The sequence below is a fragment of the Capricornis sumatraensis genome, chromosome 21, assembly GCF_032405125.1.
Source record: "Capricornis sumatraensis isolate serow.1 chromosome 21, serow.2, whole genome shotgun sequence".
NCBI classification, from domain to species: Eukaryota; Metazoa; Chordata; class Mammalia; order Artiodactyla; family Bovidae; genus Capricornis; species Capricornis sumatraensis.
This window is the reverse complement of record NC_091089.1, coordinates 23,556,311-23,573,830: the sequence shown is the minus strand read 5'-3', so window position 1 is coordinate 23,573,830 and position 17,520 is coordinate 23,556,311. Positions and strand designations below refer to the sequence as shown.

Here is a 17,520-nt window from a genome sequence, read left to right as displayed (position 1 = left end):
TCTGTAAGGCAGGAAGCATTGCTAGAGATAAGGGGGAATCCCATGGTGCTAAAAGACGAGGAAACAATATTTTCACTAGTAAGTCTAAATTAATCAAATATTGACAGAAAGGAAAAAAAGAAAAATGTTCAGTTATAGTGGGAAATTAATATACCTCTCTATAGAATAAGCATATGAAAAGCAATAAAGATAGAGGAGGTATGAGAAGTTCATTTAACAAACACTCCAGTTGTTGAGTACACATCTGTTGTGCTTACTGGGCCATAAAATAAGTTTCAAGAAATTTCAAGGTTCTAGTGTATAGCACTGGGAACTTATTCAATATCCTGTGATAAACCATAATGGAAAAACATAAGAAAAGAATATATATATATATATATATATATATATGTATGTATAACTGAGTCACTTTATAGGAGAAATTAAACACAACATTGTAAATCAACTATACTTTGATGAAATTTTAAAAAATTTCAAAGATTGGAAATGATACAGAATATATTTCTGGTCATAGTGAAATTACGGAGAAGACAATGGCAACCCACTTCAGTGTTCTTGCCTGGAGAATCCCAGGGATGGGGAGCCTGGTGGGCTGCCGTCTATGGGGTTGCACAGAGTCGGACACGACTGAAGCGACTTAGCAGCAGCAGCAGCAGTGAAATTAAGCTAGAAATAAACAGTAAAAAAAGATGCTAGAAAACTCCTAAATATTTGGGAATTATGTAATACACAGTCCTAAATAGCCTGTGGGTCAAAGAAGAGATCCCAGTGGAATTGAGAATAGTTTGGATTTAAGATAATGAAAATACAGCATATTGGATCTTGTGGTCTGTAGTTAAACCTTACTTAGAGAAAAATTATTGTCTTAAATGCACATGATTGAGAGGAAGAAAGACTGAAAATCTTCACGTTTTATACATTAGAAAAAACCCAACTTATTAAACTCAAAAATATTGAAGGAAGGAAATAGCAAAGATAACAGAAATTAATGAGATAGAAACAGCAAAGATACTACTAACTCCTTGTTCTCTTTTTCTTGTTTGGGGCTTGGGCCCATCCACAGCCATGAATGCCCCCTGGAACCTGGCCTGTAATATAAGGACATACCGCAGTGCCAGGCCAGAGAAGGAGCACAGGAAAGGATTATTCATCTGAATGAGTGAATGATAATAGATCAATAATAACACTGAAACTTGGTGCTGATAACTGGTTTTCAACTTGACTGGATGGGAGACACATGTACACCCATGGCTGATTCATGTCAATGTATGGCAAAAACCACTACAATATTATAAAGTAATTAGCCTCCAATTAAAATTGAAACAAGAAACAAAATGAAAAAACACAAGTGAGTATAGTCTGGCCTTTTAAAGAGAGAAATTTAATGAATTTTGGTTATTTATTTAATGACAGAAAGGTCCCATAATATAATACAAATATTTGCCGTATTATCATGCTTGCTCAGTTTAAGCTCTTAATGGGAGAAACCTTGCCTTTGTCTTTCATCTAGAATTTGGCAGAAGCCCTTCCTTTGGTTGGTGAGCTGTGCAATTTTGTTGACTTAAGTAGAAGTCTGGGGCTTGATTTGGAAGCTGCCTAAATCAATATCAGGACATTGCTTCTCTCACTGAGGTTGCTGGCCACAAATAACATAACTTACTAAAGGTTTCCGAGGAAGTAAAATCCAACCGCTTTCAAAGTAAATACATTCATATTATTTCATAACCCATATAGGCTCGATCTTCAAAACTATCCTTGTACTTAACCCTAAAACATTTATGAAGTACCCACAATATATTTGTTGTTCTGAAGTGGCTAAATGGGCCCCTAGAGATTTAGAAGTTTAAATATGATTTGTTGGGGTTAACCAACAGGCCTGATTTCTTCTGATATCACGTGAGTCAGTTTCCTTTGGTCTTTGTCTTAAAGAAAACTGACCCTGTGTTCCTTTTATTTTTAAATTATGTCCAAATCACAGCTTTATGTGAAACTATGCATTCTTGTTGCTGTTGTGAGATGTGTTATGCATCTGAAGGGAATGAACGTGGAAAGTACGTGTAGTTTGAAGGATGCTGAAATGAGCGCCATGTCTTCACTGCCTGTCTCAGGAGATGGCAGGGGGTGGCCCTGAGGCATGTGCCCTCGTCCCTCGGCCGTGGCCCTCACGGGATGGGGGCAACCAAAGCCCACAAAAGCTTGACCGGCAGAGCCAGGACTCTGTGAAGGTTTTATGAAGAATTATGAAAGGGACATGCGGCCTTGCTTGTTGGAAAGCTGTCCTTCCTGATGGTTTTGCTTGTCATCTGAGTTTCTAGTCTCTGCTGCCTTTAGAAGGAACCACAAAGATGAGGGAAGCCAGAAGCTTCATGACTGCCCGGCCACTGGAGCCCCAATGCAGGGGGAAACCGTAGCTGTCTCAGAGCTGACCTGATGCGACGCCTGCCTGCCTGCTGCTCTGAGGGAGGGGTGAGCCTGGAGTGGGGGGCACAGGGCGCCCACAGTGGACCCGGCTCTGGAGCCACACGGGCGCACGGCAGGGCTTCACTTCTGAGCACCGTCAGAAGGGCCCTGGGCTGGCAGTTGCCATTTTGAAAGTCTTCATCATTTTTACCCTGTAAACGTGCATTTTGCACAACGAGATGAGGGCATGGGCTCAGAAGGCCTGGGATCGCAGCTCCTGCAGGGTTTCACCTCCTGCTGCCTCCTCGCCTTCCTGGGGGGACAGTGCAGCTGGCTGCGCCCCCACTCGCTGGGGCGCCGGGCTGTTCCACCCAGCAGCTGCTGCTGTCTCCTGTCCTCTGTCCTTGGTCCCTGGTGGGGGCTCAGCCTCCAGGAGGGGCAGGGCCAGGCATGTACATGCTGTGGTGGCTGAGGACTGGGCCTGGGGCTGGCGCTCCTGCCTTGAGCCAGCGGTGTCACGGTGTGTTCAGCGGGCACCTTGGTGGGGCGAGCCTCTTACCCACCTCAGAGCCAGGCACCGAACACTCTCGAGTATGAGGCTGCAATCCCTGGGGGCCCACCTGCTGTGGATGGAGGTGACAGGCTCAGAAGAGATTGGCTGAAAGCAGCAAGCATGAAATGTGGCCCCACCCCAATGGGTCTGCCGGGCAGTTCTGCTTTGGGCCAGTCTGGCTGTCATGGCTGGCCCTCTCCTGGGTCTGTCATCAGCTGGCAGCTCACTTGGAGCCTTGGGGATCCAGATTGGCCCTGCGCGGCATGCGACAGTTGGCAGGCTGTCGGCAGGGGCAGTGGGAACAACCAGGTACCCTGGAGATGGGGCACCTGGGCTGCTTTGGGTGGTGGCCACGTTCCAAGGGCAACAGGAGAGGCCAGCCGTAGTGAGCAGGTGTTTCTCAAGTCTCTGCCATGTCATATTCTTTACCAAGTTGGCCAAAGCAAGACACAGCCCAGCCCAGAGTCCAGGAACCAAGAAGGAATCCACCTCTTGATGAAAGGAGCTGCAAAAATGATGCAGGGACAGGAGGAACCCCTGAAATGACGTCAGCAAATGACATTTCTTTTAATTTTTTCTTTAAAAAATCAGCACGTATTTTCCCACTTCTGAACTCTTACCAAAATTAGCTTACGATTAGACCTTGTGTGTATTTATAAAACAGTTCTGTGCAAATCTATTTCAGAGTTCCCCAGAACTTTATTGCCTAGACTAAGGATTCCTTTAGCCCTGCTGCCAAACCCAGATAATCATTAAACCACCCCAGTAATAGGCCGCTTCACCGGATTAAGGAAAGAAAAGAAGGTATGAGCTGAGAATTGCCGTCAGCCTTGTTTTAGATGTTTTTCCTCCCCAGGACGGCGAGCCTGCCTTTTCCATTTTTGAATGCACTGTCTTTGTAGGAACGGTCAGGGGAAGGTGAGTGACCTCGTGCAGGTGGTCTGCAAAGATGGGAGGGCTTGTCCCATGTCTCTGGGGCTCTGGGCCCCATTTTAATGGTTTGTTTTGACCTGGAGGAGTGGCACAGAGTTCCAGAGTATTTGGAAGGGTCCCTCGTGTGGCTCTGTGACTGAGCCCCTCCCAAGCACCCCAGCCCCAGCAGATTCCTGGTCCCCTGCCACTCACTGTCTTTACCCGCTCACCTTCTCTAACCGCTGTCCTGAGATCGCCCTGCACTGCTGTCTTCCCACCAGGCTTCCGGCTCTGTCTTGTGTCCTGAAGTGCCCAGCAGTGTCCTGGCCACCAAACCCAGAGCCAGGAAAGGAGTGCAGGGGCCACACTGCCAGGGGATCAGGATTGACATGAAAATCGCTGGAGTCAGGAAATTCCAGGGCCCTTCAGTCATTTGGGAAGACATTTGACCTGAGAGGCCCGGGGTGGGGGGATCAGGTTCCCGTCATGTCAGGAGGAATTGAGGTTCCTGTCAGGAACTGGCCTGGCAGGAAGGCGTCCGGGTCCTCCACTCTGTGGGCAGAGCCTGAATGATTCTGTCTAACCCCTTCTAATAACTAGATTGGAATTAAGCGCCACTCGCCGCCTGTTCGCCTTGTTGTCACTTTCTTTCCTAACTGTTAACTTAGTTATCCCTGACAAGACTAAAGCCTGCGTTTGGCACACCCATCAATTTGTTTGTAACTGAAGCCGAACCCCAAAGTACCAAGGGTTTTTACTGTTCGTGCGTCAGTCCAGCCCAGTAGCTTTTCCTGCTCCTTGGCTCACGTGATGGTTTACGAGTTAATCTGGGGTGTGGTGATGGCGGGGCTCATGTTGTGGAATGCAGCGGCCAGCGTGTGCGGATTCGTTTGGCATCTTCACAGGCTGCCTGAGTTTCAGGGACCCCTTCGTGCACATGTGCCCCAGCTTGCTAAGGGGAGCAAGCTGACCTTGCCCCCTTCCTATAGCCCTACTGTAAGCCCCACTTTCAAGGGACTAAAGGGCACAGAGTCATTGTTTCTGTTTTAGTTGAAGGACTTGCACAAATCGCCCAGCTGTTAGTTACGGAGGCAGGGTCGTGACGCCTGGCTTAGGAAGTCAGGTAGCCTTTCTGCTGGAAGGGGAATGTCCTGTCTGATGGAGGATGCTTGGGTCTTGGGGGCTGTGGCTGCTAATTACAGCAGAAAGGATACAGCTGAAGGTGAACTTCCACACATTTTGACGGTTGGTTTAAGTGGCTTTTGATTCTCTTCTGTGTTCTATTAATGTGTCATACTTGCTTGGCAAAACGATCTTTGAGGAAAGGAAGCCCGTACGTATTCCTTGGTGCCCAGCCCATGCCTAACATATAATTTTATTAAAATTGAACCATGGAAGTGGCAGTAGCTACTGATGCCCTGAATGTGAGGAGTGGAATCGTGAGAACAGGCAGTTCTGCTAAGGTTTTGGGATTCTGTGGTTGGGAGGCTAGGGAGGTGGGGAGGGCCCTGCTGTGATTTGGGGCTGCTGAGAGCACGAGGAGGCAGGTACCTGGTGGGTCAGGGTGAACAGTGGGGCCAACCAGGTATTCACTCCAGCTACTGGGAATAAAATCAGGAGGTATGGAGTAAAGATGATGTGGAAAATAACCATGGTTGCTGGTAGGAATGGTGGCTCAGATGGTAAAGAATCTGCCTGCAGAGCAGGAGACCTGGGTTCGATCCCTGGGTTGGGAAGATCCCTGGAGAGGAGAATGGTAACCCACTCCAGTAATCCCATGGACAGAGGAAGCTGGTTGGGGGTGGGGTGCTATAGTCCATGGTATCGCAAAGAGGTGGACACGACTGAGCGACGAACACTTTTTCATGTCTGCTGACCCCTAGTGATCGACATCTGCTCCAGCTAAGGTGAAGAGCACAGGACTGAGGGAAGGGTGAGGGCTGAAAGTCGAGCGCTGGGTGACTCAGCCTTTCATCCACGCCCTGATAGTGTCCACTTGAGGTGCCTCAAGTTGATGACCTGGGAGGGCCAGAAGCAGCATGTGCTGAAGCTGGTCTGGGTGGTTCGAGAGGGAATTTTGTTCAATGCAGTCATTATGCAAAATTAAATTATCCTGTATATATATATATTCAATGAACAAAAGTTATTAGTATATTAGAAACAAAGGTAAAAGTATTCAAATATATACACCTAACTAACTGAATCACTTTGCTTTACACCTGGAACTGATAATATTGTGAGCCAACTCTACTTCAAAAAAGTACTCAAAACATGTTACTTCCTAATTGTTTCATTGCATTGGGAGTTACTTTCATCTCCTGAATCTGTATGATAAAAATACTATATGCTGGTGAGCTGCTGTGTATCTCTTTTTAGCTCCACACTCGGTGACTTCACACTGGTAGCTTTAAACTGGCCATGGTGGGAATATTTGTACCACATATGCGTGCACCTCTCGCCTCCCTGTACAACAGAGCAGTTATTCCTCTCCAACTCAGTTTTCTCTGTCTGGCTTGAGAGTGGACCACAGCCTCCAAATGCCTTCAACCCCCTCGAGGGGAGCCAGAAACTCTATTCAAAAGCTTCCTCCTTTGGACTCACACAGTTCACATTTCCAAGGATGGAGGCAAAAGAAATTATCATAGCTTAAAGTGCTTTCAGTCTTCCCAGGTGGCTCAGTGGTAAAGAATCCTGCCAACGCAGGAGATGCAGTTTGGACCCCTGAGTCTGCCCTGAGTCGGGAAGATCCTTTGGAGGAGGAAATGGCACCCCACTCCAGTACTCTTGCCTGGAAAATCCCATGGACAGAGGAGCCTGGCGGGCTACAGTCCATGGGGTCTCAAAGAGTCAGACATTCCTTAGCGACTGAGCATGCAAAGGGCTTTAAGTTTCCTTGTCTGCTAGTCTGTTGATGATATGTGGGATTAAAAATGAGCAGAAGTGTTGATACTGTCAACAGAATGGACCACAAAAGCTTTATTAGTTGAAAATGCCAGTAGGAGTTAAAAGAAAGAATGAGCTGCAGTGATTACATCTCTACGTACACAAGGACCAGTGAACGCGGTAACAGGTTCCTTGTCTAATTAGAATTTCCACCTAAGAATGATAAAGTCTGATTTTAGTCCATAGGAGACCCGAGCCCAGGAGACGCCTTCTGCAGGAAATCCTCTGCTTCTGTAAGGAGGGAGGCCAGCTCCCTGAGTGTCCCCCCAAAGCTTAGGCACACCTCCCCTGAGTGTTCCCCCCAAACCCTGGGGGCACCACCCCTGAGTGTTCTCCCCTCCTACCCCTGCAGCCTGGGCGCACCTCCCCTGAGTGTTCCCCCTGCACCCTGGGCGCACGTTCCCCCCAAATCCTGGGTGCACCTCTGGCACCAGAGTACAGTGAGCTTGGCCCGTTGAGTCCCAGCTTTCTCAGATCAGATTGCTCATCTGTAAAGTGCCAGTCAAGAATGTTGACCCTCACCAGCATGCCTTTAATAGTTTGTTATTAGAGAAATAAAACACGTGAATCAAATAGGATTAACCCCTTCAAATGATTTAACTATTTCTTACAAATAACAAAGAACAAATTCCTTTCATTCTGTTGAGGATAACCAGAAACGTGGAGCTGTGGGGGTCTCTGCAAGAATTAGCAGCTTGTTATAGATGCTGATTCTGGACAAGTTGACAGTCTTTGTTTCTCCTGTTCAGGATAATAAGCAAAGCTTTTCCATCAAAGGAGACTAATTCCTTGTTTGAAATCTCACTTATAGCAGGAGGATTAGCAGGCCTTTACCTAGATGTTTTGAAGTAGCCACGTATTTGCCCCCACTTCTCACTAGTCTCCTGGTATTTTGGAATAAGAGCTTTAACTCATCAAGTGGATGAATAATAAGAGCCACCCTTACTGAGGAATGAAGCATGAAGTTGTATACCTGGATTTTCTCATAATGTTCATCTTTGGTTAAAATTACTTTCCTGTATTTTTAAGTGTATGGATTATTCTAAATGTCATGTCATGCTGGCTAATTGAAACAGCCTCAAAGTCTTAATGACTTACTAGAGCAAACGCTCATGTCTTGCTCTTGTCACTGTCCAGGATGGGTCAGTGGGGGCTGGGCAGCAAAATGCTGTCTTCCATGCAGTGATTCAGGGACCTGAGCTGCTTCTGTCTGGGGTCTGCTGATTTCCAGACTTGGGAGTCCTCTCTGGCTCCTCTATATTTGGCCACAGGCATGAGAAGAAAGGAGTGTAGTTGGGTAGGAGTGTTTTGGCCAGGCCTGTTGGGATTCTTCCCTTTCACCTATATTCCAGAGGTCAGGACTCAGTTACCCAGCAATAGCCCAACTATAAACCTGGGATACATGGTCTCTGTCCCCAGGAGGAAAAGGAATGGCACTGGCAAGCTTGCAGCATTACCTTGGCCAGACCAGAACACTCAGATCACCAAAGCTGCATTTTGTGAGCATATTTTCAAGTCCTTAGAAGGTCTCTGGGCATGGAGCAGATGCAGAGCATAGTGGTCAAGGGCGTGACCTCAATTCAGATTCCCTGAATTCAAATCCCACCTCCATCACTTAGCAGATATGACAAGTGTCTTAGTCTGTCTCTGTGACTCAGCTTTCTCATTGTGAAATGGAGATAACAAAGGAAATCACTAGAGTTTGTGTGAGAATGAGATGATGTAACGTGTAAAATGCTTAGAATTACGAATGGATGTAATTAACAACATAAAAGTATTTGTTGAAAGAGATGGGAATACCAGAGCACCTGACCTGCCTCTTGAGAAACCTATATGCAGGTCAGGAAGCAACAGTTAGAACTGGACATGGAACAACAGACTGGTTCCAAATAGGAAAAGGAGTATGTCAAGGCTGTATATTGTCACCCTGCTTATTTTACTTATATGCAGAGTACATCATGAGAAACGCTGGGCTGGAAGAAGCACAAGCTGAAATCAAGATTGCCAGGAGAAATATCAATAACCTCAGATATGCAGATGACACCACCCTTACGGCAGAAAGTGAAGAAGAACTAAAAAGCCTCTTGATGAAAGTGAAAGACGAGAGCGAAAAAGTTGGCTTAAAGCTCAACATTCAGAAAATGAAGATCATGGCATCTGGTCCCATCACTTCATGGGAAATAGATGGGGAAACAGTGGAAACAGTGTCAGACTTTATTTTGGGGGGGCTCCAAAATCACTTCAGATGGTAACTGCAGCCATGAAATTAAAAGACGCTTACTCCTTGGAAGAAAAGTTATGACCAACCTAGATAGCATATTGAAAAGCAGAGACATTACTTTGCCAACAAAGGTCCATCTAGTCAAGGCTATGGTTTTTCCTGTGGTCATGTATGGATGTGAGAATTGGACTGTGAAGAAAGCTGAGCACCGAAGAATTGATGCTTTTGAACTGTGGTGTTGGAGAAGACTCTTGAGAGTCCCATGGACTGCAAGGAGATTCAACCAGTCCCTCCTCAAGGAGATCAGCCCTGGCTGTTCTTTGGAAGGAATGATGCTAAAGCTGAAACTCCAGTACTTTGGCCACCTCATGCGAAGAGTTGACTCACTGGAAAAGACTCTGATGCTGGGAGGGATTAGGGGCAGGAGGAGAAGGGGATGACAGGATGAGATGGCTGGATGGCATCACCAACTCGATGGACATAAGTTTGAGTGAACTCTGGGAGTTGGTGATGGACAGGGAGGCCTGGCGTGCTGCAATTCATGGGGTCGCAAAGAGTTGGACACGACTGAGCGACTGAACTGAACTGAACTGAACTGAAGTATTTGTTAATGGGCTTCCCAGGTGGCTCAGTAGTAAAGAATCTGCTTGCTAATGCAGGAGATGCAGGTTTGATTCTTGGGTCTGGAAGATCCCCTGGAGAAGGAAATGGCAACCCATTCCAGTATTCTTGCCTGGGAAATTCTGTAGACAGAAGGAACCTGGCGGACTACAGTCCACGGGGTTGCAGAGAGTTGGACACAACTTATCGACTGAACAATGACAGCAACAAGTATTTATTAAATAAACTTTCTAAAAATGAGACTAGTAATAAAGAGACCCAGTGTCCTTTTTGGTGAGTTGTAGTTTGAACATATTGCCATTCAGATGAAGAATGTTTCTTTTTGTTCATTTGTAAAAATGTTTATTGATCAACTGTTAATTATAATGGAGCAAACCTGACCATACAATCTGAGCAAGTAGGCTCCTCACTGAGTCAAAGGAAACAGCATGTTTTCTCTACCAAATTTGCCTTTTAAACTCTGTGTCTCTCAATCCATGGTCCCATTGGCGTCTTAGTTTCCACTCTCCAAATCCATGGCTCCTTCCAGGCCCCTGAGAGTGAAAGGTGACATTGGCCCAGTGCCTTTCCTCTCCTGGCCACGTCTTATAGGTCCTGTCAATGTCATTCATGTAGTGGGTATGATTTCTGTCTACCTGTTACGCAGTTTGCTTCCAATCTGTTTATATGAACATGCTACCTCTCCCATTAGGGTCCAGATTTTGGGATAATGCATGGTTTTATTGATTTATTTTAAAATATTGATTGATCAGTTTGGCTCTGCTGGGTCTTAGTTGTGACATGGGGGATCTTTAGTTGTGGCATATGGGATCTAGTTCCCTGACCAGGGATCGAACCTCAGCCCGCTGCATTGGGAGTGTGGAGTCCTAGCCCCTGGACCACCAGGGAAATTCCAGATAATGGTTGATTTCAGAAAACACACAAAGGCAACAGGAAGTGATTTCTGGGTTCCAGTCCCCACCGCAGGAGCAGGCCGGGCTTAACAGGCTCTTTCTCTTGCAGCTGGACGACTGCACCCTGCAGCTCTCCCACAATGGTACTTACCTGGACTTGGAGGCCACCCTGGCCGAGCAACGGGACGAGTTAGAAGGCTTCCAGGATGACGCTGGGTAAGAGTGACTGCTGTCCCTGCCAGCTGGTCCCGACCCTCCACAAAATGGGGCTTCATTGAGGCCTTCAAATATTTTGGAGAAATCACCATAGCTTTCACCTTGTCTCACTCACAGTCACACAAAAGGACTCACCATTAGTAACTGCAGACTCTTAGAATTTGAGTAGCTCTTCTTGGTAAGGCTACTCAGGGGTTGAGAATTTCTGGTGTAGTTTAATTAAGCATGTGATATTTACATTCAAAATTTCTTTTTAAACCAAATGTAGTTAAATTAATATTTTCCAGATTTTAGTGGATTGACAACTATTCTGTACATTGTTTTTAATGGTAACTACTGGATATTTAGTTTTTTGGCAGATGCCCCTTTAGGTCATTTTATAGTGTATCATCTTTTAAACTCATTAGTGGAAAAAATTATTATTATTTATGTTAGCTAATATCAAGTTACTTTTAGCCTGTATCTAGAATTGCTTGTATCTAGAATTGCTTAGTATTTCTGATTGCTGTGAATCTGAATAAAGCAATTCATATAAAAAGTCAGAAATATATACAAAAAGCAAAGCCACTGTAGGAATATACCCATACAATTAGCCATTCCTATATTTATTAGATTATTTTTTCAAGTGATTGCTTTATTCTCTTTCAGATTTTTTTTTAACTTTTCATGTCAAAATGATTTTTAACCCCCAGAAGAGTTGAGAGTAAAGCACTGACATTTTCCAAATAACCCTTTACCCAGCTTCCCATGATGTTAACATATTACATAACCAATGCAAATTTGCCCAAACCAAGACATTAATATTTGTAAAATACTATTATGTATTTATTAGGTTATCGGAATACACTTTGGGTGCCCCCTGACCTCCGTTTCTACTCCTCATTCATCCAGAACCAAGTCTCTCTCTGACTTTATCACCTTCCTCCTTAGAAACCTTCAAAGGCTCCCTCTTCCTTTTCAAATAATGCCCATCCATCTTTGCCTGCTATTCAGGAATCTCTTCAAAAATTCTTTTGAGGCAATCTTTCCTGAGTTAAAAATGTACTGCAGTCAAATGACTATTATCTGATTTTCATGAATGGCTCAGAAAATGAGGAAAAGTGGGAGCCTTCTTGGTGCTGCTTTCCTATCTGACACCAGAATATATTGATGACTTTCTGAGTTTCCTCTGCTTTAATACCTATCACAAATTATGGTCCTTTCCCCACTAATGGTCCCCTTAATTATTCCTCTTCTGTGCTGCTAAAATTCTACTAGATCAGAACTGGGCCTGCCTGCATGTCCAGCCTGCATTTTCTCAACACATTAGAGGCACTTAGGGTATAGTAGGAGCCAGGTGAACAGAGGAGCCCAGAATGGATTCCTGAGTGTCATGCGGTTGGGCGCTGAGATCAGGGTCCTTGGTTGGAACCCAGTCAAGCTCTCTCAGGATGCCCTTCCTGTCTCCTGAGTGGATTCAGAAGCCTTGAAAGACCTGGGAAATGCCATAGGCTGTACACACATGAGGGATATCTCCATTAAGTCACATCAAATTCTGCTCATCATCATTTTATAAAATTACATCATTAAGACTGAAAGATTTGGGGGAAATTCCTTTGCTATGGTTTTTACCAAGTATTTGACAACGGCATTCTTTTATGTAAGATGTCAGCGTTAGGTTGCATGACAGTCTAATGGGATGACTTCATGTTTCACTGATCAAATAGATCTCAGGAGTGTTATGAGTAGATCATTGCCAATTTGAAACATGTCCCTAGTGCTGTTGTGCTTGAAAAGCATGACCTGTCTGATATTTTTCTTTCTTATCAAAACATGGCTAGTTTGGAAATGACAGCTTGGAAAAAAGTGTTTATAGCTAACACTGTTATGCCAACCACTGTGTTAGGAACCTTATTCATGACATGTGTGTTTACTGGTTCATTTCCTTAATAGGCACAAACATGGGATTGGATTTTCTCACCTCCATGTTTCATTTGAAACAACTGAGGGCCAGGAGTTCAATCACACATCCAGGGAGGCAGAGCTGGTAGGAGGTGGAGCAACGTTTGACCGTAGGTGTGACTGGTTCCCAAGTCCGTGCTCCTCTGCCATCCCAGGAGCTCCTGGAAAATACATTTCAGGTTCTCCTGAAGATGTACATTGGTACCCGAGGACTTCCTCAGTTCCAGGCTAATTAACTATCTGTAGCTGGAGCGGCACCCTCTGCAGGGTGGCTCCATCCCCTGGCCCTGAGGCTACAGCTCATATTATAAACATGGTGTTCAGATGCCAGCTTCTTTGCAGTCATGCCTAGAGAGCCAGGGAGCCTGCTGCAAGCCCCGTAGAGCAGACCCTGGGGCTAACCCTCCCACTTTGTTCCCTTCTGAGCCATTACCTGACCATGGGTCCATTTGACAGGGGCAGCCTTGACCACATTTCTGCACCCTCAGGGCATGGGGTGCCAGGGAAACAAGTTATGGCAAGATGAGAAGGCGGCACTCACAACATGGGAAACTGCAAACACTGGGGAGGGAGGAGGTGGCCCAGAGGAGGTCGGGTAGCTGCATGTTTGACTGCTGGGTCCCAAACCCACTCCAGAATGGGGTTTCTATCTGAAATAGTCTTCATTTGTGGGATTCAGCCTTTATCCTCTGGAACATATCCAGGATGACCTTCCTGTTTATCTGGAAGAGTGTGAAGAAGCCACCTCTCCTGGTCTCTGGTTGGGAGAGCCCCTGGGCCTGGCCTGGGCTGCAGAAGACAGGCCAGGATGGTGCTGTCCTGGCATTGCCGGGTCACTCTGCTGAGCCCCGGGTCCTGAGCACATCCGTGAACGCTGGTGGCCTGTGGTGAGTTACTGGGCGCTGGCTGGAAGCAGCGTGATGGTGGAGGCTTCGTGCACAGGAGGGAGGTGTCTGGGTGCATCTGCAGGAACACTTGCGCTGAGTGGCCCTCCTGGGTCTTTTCTTAGAAGCTTGCATTTGGCAGAGTCTGTGTGCCTGAGAGCTCATGCCTCCCTCAAACAGGAGTTAAAATATAATTTCCTCCTGGTTAAGAATTGCCCTGGTGAAGCGTGAAAAGGGCAAATGAAGCCATTCTGTTTCTTTTTTGTTGTTGTTGTTAAATTATAGGAAAATACCTGCTCACAGTATGGCCACTTAATTAAGATGGGTGTCAGGCTGTGTGGAGACGGTAGTGGTGTTGGTTGTGTGTGTTCAGAATCAGTTTTTCTTGCTGGAGGAGCTGGTTTCTTTGTTCTTGTCCATTACCCTGCTCTTTTCTGCCAAGACTAAAATTTAACTTATCCCTTGTTTATAATGATCACTCAGACTGTATAGCTAGTTGGAGAAGAGGAGAAAGACCTTCAAAAGTACAAGAACAAAACAATTATCATGCTAGCAGAGTAAAGCCAGGTCTTTTTATTGCCTTCCAAAGCCAGTGAAGTGAGTAGGCACAGCAGGGGGCAGTGGAAACCGAAGCCCCTGGGTAGTGATTCCCGACCCTGCCATTGTGTGACATGGGCCAAGTCACTCTACCTCTGATGAGAGTTTATAAAATTTATTTATAAAATGAGGACACAGTTACCCACTCCCATTTCCCTCCTTGTATCAGCAGCATCCCCAACAGAGTCTCAGGGCCTGAGGAGAGTGTAAAGAGCAGCTGTGCACAGTAGTTAGGGGCGTGAGCCTTGCAGTTAACCTCAGGGCTGTGTGACTGTGGGAATGCTACTTTACCTCTCTGAACCTTGGTTTCCTTGTAAGTGGGGATATTATAATATATGCAATAATCATATTATGATTATAATATAACCATCATACTGCCTGCTTGGTTTGTTGTGAGGTAAAATATGATGATGAACCTAAACCATTAAGCTGGTTCCCAGCATGTAAGACAGACCCAAAGCTAGTAGCTTTCAGTTCAGTTCAGTTCAGTTGCTTAGTCATGTCCGACTCTTTGTGACCCCATGAACTGCAGCACGCCAGGCCTCCCTGTCCATCACCATCTCCCGGAGTTCACTCAGACTCACGTCCATCGAGTTGGTGATGCCATCCAGCCATCTCATCCTCTGTCGTTCCCTTCTCCTCCTGCCCCCAATCCCTCCCAGCATCAGTCTGTTGCAGTGAGTCAACTCTTCGCATGAGGTGGCCAAAGTACTGGAGTTTCAGCTTTAGCATCATTCCTTCCAAAGAAATTCCAGGGCAGATCTCCTTTAGAATGGGCTGGTTGGATCTCCTTGCAGTCCATGGGATTCTCAAGAGTCTTCTCTGACACCACAGTTCAAAAGCATCAATTCTTCGGTGCTCAGCCTTCTTCACAGTCCAACTCTCACATCCATACATGACCACAGGAAAAACCATAGCCTTGACTAGATGGACTTTAGTCGGTAAAGTAATGTCTCTGTTTTTGAATATACTATCTAGGTTGGTCATAACTTTTCTTCCAAGGAGTAAGCGTCTTTTAATTTCATGGCTGCAGTCACCATCTGCAGTGATTTTGGGGCCCCCCAAAATAAAGTCTGACACTGTTTCCACTGTTCCCCCATCTATTTCCCATGAAGTGATGGGACCAGATGCCATGATCTTCGTTTTCTGAATGTTGAGCTTTAAGCCAACTTTTTCACTCTCCTCTTTTACTTTCATCAAGAGGCTTTTTAGTTCCTCTTCACTTTCTGCCGTAAGGGTGGTGTCATCTGCATATCTGAGGTTATTGATATTTCTCCTGGCAATCTTGGTTCCAGCTGGTGCTTCTTCCAGTCCAGCGTTTCTCATGATGTACTCTGCATATAAGTAAAATAAGCAGGGTGACAATATACAGCCTTGACATACTCCTTTTCCTATTTGGAACCAGTCTGTAGTTCCATGTCCAGTTCTAACTGTTGCTTCCTGACCTGCATACAGATTTCTCAAGAGGCAGGTCAGGTGCTCTGGTATTTCCATCTCTTTCAGAATTTTCCACAGTTTCTTGTGATCCACACAGTCAAAGGCTTTGGCATAGTCAATTAAGCAGAAATAGATATTTTTCTGAACTCTCTTGCTTTTTCCATGATCCAGCAGATGTTGGCAATTTGATCTCTGGTTCCTCTGCCTTTTCTAAAACCAGCTTGAACATCAGGAAGTTCATGGTTCACATATCGTTGAAGCCTGGGTTGGAGAATTTTGAGCATTACTTTACTAGCATGTGAGATGAGTGCAATTGTGTGGTAGTTTGAGCATTCTTTGGCATTTCCTTTCTTTGGGATTGGAATGAAAACTGACCTTTTCCAGTCCTGTGGCCACTGCTGAGTTTTCCAAATTTGCTGGTATATTGAGTTCAGCACTTTCACAGCATCATCTTTCAGGATTTGAAACAGCTCAACTGGAATTCCATCACCTCCACTAGCTTTGTTCATAGTGATGCTTTCTAAGGCCCACTTGACTTCACATTCCAGGATGTCTGGCTCTAGATGAGTGATCACACCATCATGATTATCTGGGTCGTGAAGATCTTTTTTGTACAGTTCTTCTGTGTATTCTTGCCACCTCTTCTTAATATCTTCTGCTTCTATTAGGTCCATACCATTTCTGTCCTTTATTGAGCCCATCTTTGCATGAAATATTCCCTTGGTATCTCTAATTTTCTTGAAGAGATCTCTAGTCTTTCCCATCCTGTTGTTTTCCTCTATTTTTTTGCATTGATCATTGAGGAAGGCTTTCTTATCTCTTCTTGCTATTCTTTGGAACTCTGCATTCAGATCCTTATATCTTTCCTTTTCTCCTTTTTTCCTTTTCGCCTCTCTTCTTTTCACAGCTATTTGTAATGCCTCCCCAGACAGCCATTTTGCTTTTTTGCATTTCTTTTCCATGGGGATGGTCTTGATTCCTGTCTCCTGTACAATGTCACGAACTTCATTCCATAGTTCATCAGGCACTCTATCTATCAGATCTAGGCCCTTAAATCTATTTCTCACTTCCACTGTATAATCATAAGGGATTTGATTTAGGTCATATCTGAATGGTCTAGCAGTTTTCCCTACTTTCTTCAATTTGAGTCTGAATTTGGTAATAAGGAGTTCATGATCTGAGCCACAGTCAGCTCCTGGTCTTGTTTTTGTTCACTGTATAAAGCTTCTCCATCTTTGGCTGCAAAGAATATAATCAATCTGATTTCGGTGTTGACCATCTGGTGATGTCCATGTGCAGAGTCTTCTCTTGTGTTGTTGGAAGAGGGTGTTTGCTTGACCAGTGCATTTTCTTGGCAAAACTCTTATTAGTCTTTTCCCTGCTTCATTCCGCATTCCAAGGCCAAATTTACCTGTTACTCCAGGTGTCTCTTGACTTCCTACTTTTGCATTCCAGTCCCCTATAATGAAAAGGACATCTTTTTTGGGTGTTAGTTCTAAAAGGTCTTGTAGGTCTTCATAAAACTGTTCAACTTCAGCTTCTTCAGCATTACTGGTTGGGGCATAGACTTGGATTACTGTTATATTGAATGGTTTGCCTTGGAAACGAACAGAAATCATTCTGTCATTTTTGAGATTGCATCCAAGTACTGCATTTCGGACTCTTTTGTTGACCATGATGGCTACTCCATTTCTTCTGAGGGATTCCTGCCTGCAGTAGTAGATATAATGGTCATCTGAGTTAAATTCACCCATTCCAGTCCATTTTAGTTCACTGATTCCTAGAATGTCAACATTCACTCTTGCCATCTCTTGTTTGACCACTTCCAATTTGCCTTGATTCATGGACCTGACATTCCAGGTTCCTATGCAATATTGCTCTTTACAGCATTGGATCTTGCTT

The 17,520-nt window shown here is 45.1% G+C and overlaps 1 protein-coding gene across 2 annotated transcripts in view; it reads left to right on the top strand.

The window, feature by feature from the left end:
* FHOD3 (formin homology 2 domain containing 3) overlaps positions 1 to 17,520 on the top strand; it is a 529,299-nt gene that overhangs the window by 51,961 nt on the left and 459,818 nt on the right. For both annotated transcript variants that reach the window (XM_068993855.1, XM_068993854.1), the window contains exon 2: positions 10,653 to 10,759. In XM_068993855.1, coding sequence (XP_068849956.1) covers positions 10,653 to 10,759 — 107 coding nt within the window. The remainder of the gene's footprint in view (positions 1 to 10,652; positions 10,760 to 17,520) is intronic.